The 8,194-nt window shown below is 37.8% G+C and overlaps 1 protein-coding gene across 2 annotated transcripts in view; it reads right to left on the reverse strand.

Annotated features, from left to right (window-relative positions):
- Nucleotides 1-4,677: 4,677 nt before the first annotated feature.
- Nucleotides 4,678-8,194, reverse strand: part of LOC122057774 — a 5,724-nt gene continuing 2,207 nt past the window's right edge. For both annotated transcript variants that reach the window (XM_042620041.1, XM_042620035.1), the window contains 6 exons: nucleotides 7,881-7,966; nucleotides 6,438-6,980; nucleotides 6,128-6,349; nucleotides 5,898-6,022; nucleotides 5,609-5,828; nucleotides 4,678-5,500 (listed from right to left, as the gene is read on the reverse strand). In XM_042620041.1, coding sequence (XP_042475975.1) covers nucleotides 5,386-5,500; nucleotides 5,609-5,828; nucleotides 5,898-6,022; nucleotides 6,128-6,349; nucleotides 6,438-6,980; nucleotides 7,881-7,966 — 1,311 coding nt within the window. In that variant the 3' untranslated portion in view covers nucleotides 4,678-5,385. The remainder of the gene's footprint in view (nucleotides 5,501-5,608; nucleotides 5,829-5,897; nucleotides 6,023-6,127; nucleotides 6,350-6,437; nucleotides 6,981-7,880; nucleotides 7,967-8,194) is intronic.

Consider the following 8,194-nt stretch of genomic DNA (forward strand, 5'->3'; position numbering starts at 1 on the left):
CCAGGGAATTTGGCTCCCGGTCTTCTGGCGAAATTCCCATTAGGTTGTAATATGCACAACCATGTGTCCTCTTGGGGTGTGGGATTGATTTGCAAACTCTTATTGACTATAGTAGTGGAAAAGGTATTACTTACCAACTCCCTATTCCAGGAATCATTTGAGATTAGGCTGCTTACCTTTTAGTCATTACTCCTATTTATCCTTGGTTTGCTGAGTTCAATGTGTGAAGGAAGCCATGGATCATGCCATAAAAAGGTATTTTGTCCATTTCTTATCCGTGAGAGAATGCAATCTTGAGAATCGGGATAATTGAGGTTAGGCTCTTCCAAATCCAAGACCCGTGTTTGTTGTAGACCTGAGGGTCGAAAATAGATTTCTGATGGTAGTATTTTGCCCGAACAATCTTACTCCACATGGCGTTTGGTTCAGATAGAAGTCGGCACCCCAGTTTTAGGAGAAGAGCTTTGTTTTGTGTTGAGGCATCTCATAGACCAAGTCCACCTTGATAAGTTGGTTTGCAAATCTTTTTCCAGGCGATGAGGTGGAGTTTTTTCCCTTCCTTGGATACATTCCCATTCTAGAAACTTGCACGAATAGAATCAATTTTTTTGCAAGTGTTTTATGGGAAAGCAAAGCAAAACATTAGGTGAATTGGGATTGAGTAGAGAGCCGATTGTGTTAGAATCTTCCTTCCTACATAGGATAGAAACTTAGCTTTCCATGTGGATAGGCAATTTTCCATACGGTCCACAACATGTTGGAGGCTAGCTGATCGTGATCGAGAGTGTAGAATATTGGTCCCAAGGTATTTGGGATTTGTAGCCATTTCTTTTATCCCGATGAGTGAACATAGATTGCATCGATCATGCGCAGAAACATTTTTACTGAAGAACACTTCACTTTTTTCAAAATTAATGTTTTGTCCAGTCAAATCACAAAACAGGTCCAAAACCCCTTTAATGGTGGACAAGTCTTCTAAGGAAGCTTGGCAAAAAATGAATGTATCATCTGCGAATAGGAGGTGAGTAATTTTCTGGGGCATTTTGAGCCACCTTAATTCCTCGAAACAGATATAAATCTCTGTAAACGGACAGAAGTCTGGATAACACTTCCATGACAGTGATAAATAAGTAAGAACTTAGAGGACAACCTTCACGAATGCCTCTAGAGGGTTCGAAATGATCGAAGGCAGTACCTTCGAGCTTGATAGAGAAAGAGACTGATGCGATAAGGTAGCTTATCATATCACACCAGTGTTCCCCAAATCCTAGAAATTCAAATATGCCTCCGATTATGCTCCATCCAACCCCCTCATATGCTTTTTCCATATCAATTTTAATGGCAACCAAGCCTTTTTTCCCTTTTCTTTTGGTTTTTAGAAAATGGAAGATTTCATGGGCAATGATGATATTATCTGTGATTTGTCATCCATGGGTGAAGGCTGCTTGGAATGGGGAGATGAATTTATCCAATCTTGTCCGTAGGCTATTTGCTAAGATTTTTGCAATAATCTTGTAAGATACATTGTAAAAACTTATGGGTCGAAAGTCGCCAACTAGACAAGCATCATCATTTTTGGGGATCAGGCATAGGAGAGTGTGATTAACCCCAAATGGAAGGGAACACTGGGTGAAAAAAATTTTCAACCAAGGTGGAGATATCATATTTTATCAGGTCCCAAAATTTTTGGTAAAAACACGCTTGGAAGCCATCCGCACCAGGGGCTTTATAGGCTCCAATGGAGAAAGTTGCATTCCTTATTTCCACATCCTCAGGTATGGCGTGCAATGTTTCCATGTCATTAACCTCAAGGATCTTTGAAAATAAGCACTCCACAAATGAGGGATCAAGAGGGTTGGAGTTGTAAATATTCCTTTGAAAAAGGTAGAAAAAACAAGGGCAATGTTTTCAGTTCCCTCAATTGAGATCCCATGTTCATTCTTTAGACAGTCGATTTTTCTTTTCCGGATATGGCATTTTGTGACTGCATGATAGAACCTGGTATTTCTATCCCCATCCGAAATGTGGTGATGTCTCGATTTCTGGAACCAAAATTTTTCTTCAGCATCGAAAATCAATTGGAGGTCACGAGTAATGTTGGACATTGGTTTTGGGAGTTCAGGTTTGTCGTTTTAGATTCAAGGTTGAGATGGTCTGATAGGAGTTTTGATTTGAGATTCCCAACAAACCCAAAGGTGGATCTGTTCCAATGGAGAAGAAGTCTGCTACAGTTCGAATGCTTTGTCATGAAGTTGTCACCAGGGTTAGGGTTCCAATCGTGGGAGCAGAATTGAAAAAACCCTGGGTGATGGGTCCAGGCATCTTGGTAGTGAAACAGTTTTTTGAAGGTTTTTCTATTCTCAGCCAGATTAATGATGATTGGGTTATGGTCCAACCCAGCCGAGGCTAGTTTTGGGGCTTTTGCATGGAGAAAATTGTTCAACCAATCAGGTGTGGCAAGAAATCTATCTAAGCATTCCTTGATTAGTTTGGGGGGTTTCTGCCTATTTGACCAAGTGAAGTAAGAGACAGATGGTTTGATATCTGAGAGATTAAATTTTGTAATCAATTCACAGAGGTTTGATGCAGATGGGGTTAAAGAAAAAGGTTTCCCCCCAAATTTGTCTGCAGGTGACAAGGTTTCATTCCAATCCCCACATAATAAGACTGGAAGGGATAGGGAATGCATGAAATTAAGAAGATTATTCCAACATATGGTCCTTGCAAGAGGTTGGGGAGGGGCATAGAGACAAATCAGGCACGGTTTCCCCAAACTCTATCATTGATATACAATGAAATAAAATGAGTGTGGTAAGTGACATAAGTGATGGAGATAGAGGTTGAAGCTAAGACCCATAGGCCACCTTTACAACCTCACTGACCTGTGCTATTGATGATCTATCTACCACGGTAAGAGTCAAAGCTTGTAGGTAGATTAAGATTCTCATGGTCTCGGCATTTTGTTTCACAAAGAAAAATGATATCAGGTTTTCAAATGTTGTGATGGTGGGTCAAACATTTTTTTAGTAAATTTACTATTGATACCACGCACATTCCAAGATAGGATAATCATTTTGAAAACTCAGATCCGCTACTAGTAAACGAAATTAAATTTCCAAGTTAAATGAGAAGACCAAAATAATGTGGAGTAGTAGGTGACAAAGATAACAAAGAGAAATGCAATTTAAACATAGGTGAGACCAACAATTTTAAGGCAAATTGGACCTGAGAACAGCCCTATGACCAAACAAGTACCATGAATAGATAATACTGAAAGCAATGAAAAAACCTATATTATCTGATTCAGCTGTTCCAAAAGAAAAAATATAAGAATAATAGGTATGTACCCAGTCCAGCCGTGCAGCATCACCCACATCCCGATTTGAAGCCCTGCCCTCAGCTCAAATGTCAAGTTTCAGCCAAACAAGGCTAGTTGAGTGGCAAAATAAAGCATTGAAAAATCTAATCAATATCATTTTCGTGATATATCCAACAATTAAAATTGCCACACCATTATTATCACTCTTTCATGTAGGAAAATAATGTGTCTTCATGCATAAATCTTTTTCCCCAAAAAAATTATGATGGTTTTCATGATTGGGTCAATAAAAAAATTTCTTAATTAACAGATAATAATTGCCACGTGGTAAATTAAATGATGTTGAACTTTTTCATATAGAAACCTAATACTTTAAAAGAGGAAAAAAAAAAAAAATCAAATGCATGAACTTTCAGGCCATTTCCTAGATGTCCAACTTTAAAAATTAGGAAAATTACATGATTACCCATTTTTGAGTTTTTCTTTACAAAATTACCCACAAAAAGTTTTGGTTAACAAAAATACCCAAAATTAGGTTTGAGTTTACAAAACTACCCACCCAAAGTTTTAGTTAACAAAAATACCCAAAATCAGGTTTGGGTTTACAAAACTACCCAAAATAGTGATTCTTCATCTTCCACATATAATCATGTTTTTTTTTATGACTAAAACTTTGAGTGGGTAGTTTTGTAAACCCAAACTCAATTTTAGGTATTTTTGTTAACTTAAACTTTAAGTGGGTAATTTTGTAAAGGGAAACCTAATGATGAGTATTTTTGTTAACTGAAACTTTTGATGGGTAATTTTGTTAAGAGAAACCCAGAAATGGGTAATCATGTAATTTTCCCTAAAAATTATCACATCACTCTGCCTTGTGATTACAATCAAGATTTCGGCATTTGGAATCAGTTCAGGTGAATTGCCCATCTGAACGAGAATCAGCCAATCCCAATCCTAACTCTGGAAAAGGTACCTTGACTCAGTCCAATTGAGTCAGACCAAGTCCATCGATTCCAGCTGATTCCCAACTGATTCAAATTGGATTAGATGGAAACTGTTTTGATACCTGATTCCAAGTTTTTGAACCTTGGTGAAACCAAAAGGATCCCCGTGAACATAGAACTGATCCAAGGTCATTTGGCACTATTTGTAATCTTGGAAAAGTGAGTCTTATCATTAACTCTCGCCTTATTTACGAAGGTCTGAAATATCTTTCCTAGCCGGGTCCAATCTAAAGGATCAAATTCCATGGATTAGGAGATTATTTCTTCACCGTGGTAAAGGAGAACTCTCATTTTTTTGTTTCTTTTTGTTTCCTCACAACAGAAAATTCACCAAAGCACAAACCAAGTAAAACAAAGAAACAAATACAGAGACCGCTAATGCTGAAGACTTGGCAGGTACTGGATACATTGATTTGGAGACTCAAAATTCATTTGTTAACCTACAAATTTACAACCTAGTATTGAGCACTTTTCTTTTTAAGCCAACATATCAGACATTTGTAATTCCTGTTAATTCTCTCTAAGATCTGCATCAAAAAAGAGAAACATAAGAAAGTCTACCAAAAAAAAATTTGACTAGTTCTTGATGAGCTTGTACTGTGTGAACACCATAAGAGCATCTTTTTTCAGTCTCACAGGTTCCACTCAATACAGGGATCAGAGCAGCAACAAGAAGAGCCCAGAAAAGCAATCACAATAACAGTTGCAGCATTTCCTTAGAATAGGCTAAAAATGAGCTCTTCTTGACATGGAAGGATACTAGAACAGCTTCAATTTATCCTGCCGAGTTTCCTATGTGACGACCAAAAAACCAAGGAACAGCATACTGCAGAACCAAGAGAGCACCATCGCAACAACTCTTAGAACACTGCACAATGACTAAGAGTGCAGGATTATTTACTATTGCTTGCCACTTTTGAAACTAAGAACAATATCTTCCATTCCTGACAGAAACAACTCCAAACAGGGTTTGGCAGTATCAATATTTTCCTTCTTGCACAAAAAAGAATCAAGCCATGGTTCTCCAATTGTGTGATAGAACCACATCACAAGCTTCCATTTTCACCTCCCCTTGATATTCATCCTGATTTTCCTCCTCTTCATATTCATTCTGTTTTTCCTCTTCTTCATATGCATGTTGCTTTCCCTCTCCATATGCATGCTACTTCTCCAGGTCCTGTTCATTATCAACAAATATCTCAATAATGTCAGTCGAGAAAACAATAGCAGAAAAGCCAGAAGACATGGCTTTCTCTGATGCAAAAGAGAATGTGATGAATCAGACCCATAGCTGCTTCTCATGCTTAATGGACTAAGAGGACTCCGCTGGCTCCAGGTCTTAATGGGTTCCCTCCCTTTTTGGCTGCCAAAATTACCAGCTGATATGGATGGCATGTCACACTTGATGCTGCTTTCTTTTATCAAAAGATGGTCAAATGGTTTTGGGGGATGTGAAACTTGCTTCCCCCTAAATACACCCCAGAGATAATACTTCCCATGAAATCCTGTGAATCAACAAGTTGTTAATCCCTGCAAATCAAAGGGAAGATAACAAGTAAAGCTTCCTAGCTTACTATGGAATAATGGTGGCAAATGAAGAGAAGAGAATATTAGGAGCTCTGCATTATCAGTTACGAATTTCAGTGTGAGGTCCCGATCAATTATTTCATGGAGAAGCCCATCAAACACTGCTTCATCACTGTAACAATACAATATCACTATTCATAATGTGTGAAGCACATGTCTTCGGAAGCAAGTACCAAAGGAAATAAAAAAGAAAGATACACAAGAATCAGGAAAATACCGTCTGCTTCCAGGGAAGAAATAAAGACCAATATTGTCATCTGTGGGCAATGATATTCTGAAACTTTTCGGCCAGGCATTAAGCCTTGGCAGCATTTCCACTCCAAGCAAAACTGGCAGTGCATTTGCCCCCTCGAACACTTTGGAGCATGCTTTGTTTGATAAATGGGCGACAGTACCTACTACTTTACCAGACTTTTCATTACATATGCTAAAGCATCCCCTATGAGGACAAGCCAGGGAAAATTGGAAGAAGGAATCAGATAAGAGATATGCAACGTCAGAGAATAACAAGAACGACAGAATCTTACCTCCAGACAGGATCAATGATTGGCTGCGCAGGGCCATAGCAACGATATCCTGGAGATATTTCATGGCTTGAGAGGTCAAAAGGAGCATTCCTGATATCAGGTGTTACTGGAGAGTTTCTGTCTTTAGCAGATTCAGTATCCTCATCTGAACTCCCCTCATCATGCAATATTGATTTTCTCCTCCGCTTTTTTGACTTCATAGATTCTTCACTATTACCATTAGAATACCGCTGAATATAGTTTTCCTTGCATGGAAAAGAATCAGTTGCTACCTCTGCAGGGTCAGGCACATTGTCGTTCATCTGTGTATCGCCCTTAAAACAAACCTCATGAGATTGTAGTGTAGTGTCATAATTCCGCACATGTATCTCATCTTTTGAGGAATCGGTTGTCTTTTTCCGCTTCCTATTCGTCAGACATTCACTTGTTCTGGATGGACGTAAACCAAGCCTGTTGAAGGAAGATGATTTCCGAGGTTCACATTGCTCACATGACCAAAGGACTTCTAGAACATCTCGTTCTGGCAATTTGTCTAAGCAGTAGCTGGAGGAAATTTAAAAGCCATAATATTATTAGTTATTATCATACATATAAACATCAAACACATTAGTTTTTGTTTTCTTCCTTTTTATTTCCCAACCCCTTTTTGTATGTGTTCATGCTCATTCAATAAGAACAGTAAAATGTAAATGAAACCTTTTCACATCTCTGTACTGATGCACTATATGGAAGAGATGTCTGCATTCATGTTTTCCAAAACCTACAAACTTGTTCCATTGGCAAAATCAAGCCCATGTGACACAGAAGGTTACAAAGCAATAAATTTGCAAGTTGAATAACATTCTTACATTTCCCTATTCATAGGTAGAACTGAAATCTAGGAGAGAGAACATGAAATTATTATTTCTCCAAAACATTGCACCACAACTAAGTATCATTTTCCACAGTGCATCTCCACACATAACTAAAGATATTTGTCCATTTCGAGAAAAGAAAAAGAAAAAACTTTTCCATCTACACTAAGCATAAGATGAAATTCTATGGTCTGGCCATGATTTCACTCAGAGATGATTCCTGGTAACTTTTTTATTTTCTTTTCTTTCCCCAAATAATAATTACATTTTCTGTTAACATCTTCAGTTTAATCTTCATCATTTTCACTATCAATAAAATATGGGGAAAGGTTCTCTGAGCCGCCGGGTACGCTAGCACCCTATTTGTCCACCTCAATTCTCATCATATGAATGATCTCACTGCCCTTCGATTTACGATACCATTTTGTCACACCTCATTGGTGTGCTCCACTATGCTACTTGCTCTGAGAACTCTCTCCCACAAAATATTAGTTACCTCTAAAGTAGAACCAGAATAGACCATTTCTAGAGAGAACAACTTTTGCTAAACGAATGGAAGGGGATTAAAAGACCACAATGCAACTTTTACCGATGCTCACAAGACACTTTACACCGGGAACAGTAAATCAGAAGTTCTGAATAACCCTTGTCGCCACATTTTTCACAGATCTCTGGCTGTCAACAACATGATGAAAGAGTTAATGATCCATGTTTACTGCATGAGCAATATTGACAAATATATTTTAAAAAAATAAAAGAAATACAACTATTCTTTTGAGAACTAAAACAGATATATATTTAAAAAAAAAAAAATATATATATATATATATACACACTTTCATATGAATTCATAGCTCTTGCAGTATACACCAGATTCCCCAATGGTCATTTTTTTTTTTTTTT

This window comes from Macadamia integrifolia, chromosome 2, assembly GCF_013358625.1.
Source record: "Macadamia integrifolia cultivar HAES 741 chromosome 2, SCU_Mint_v3, whole genome shotgun sequence".
Taxonomy (NCBI): Eukaryota; Viridiplantae; Streptophyta; class Magnoliopsida; order Proteales; family Proteaceae; genus Macadamia; species Macadamia integrifolia.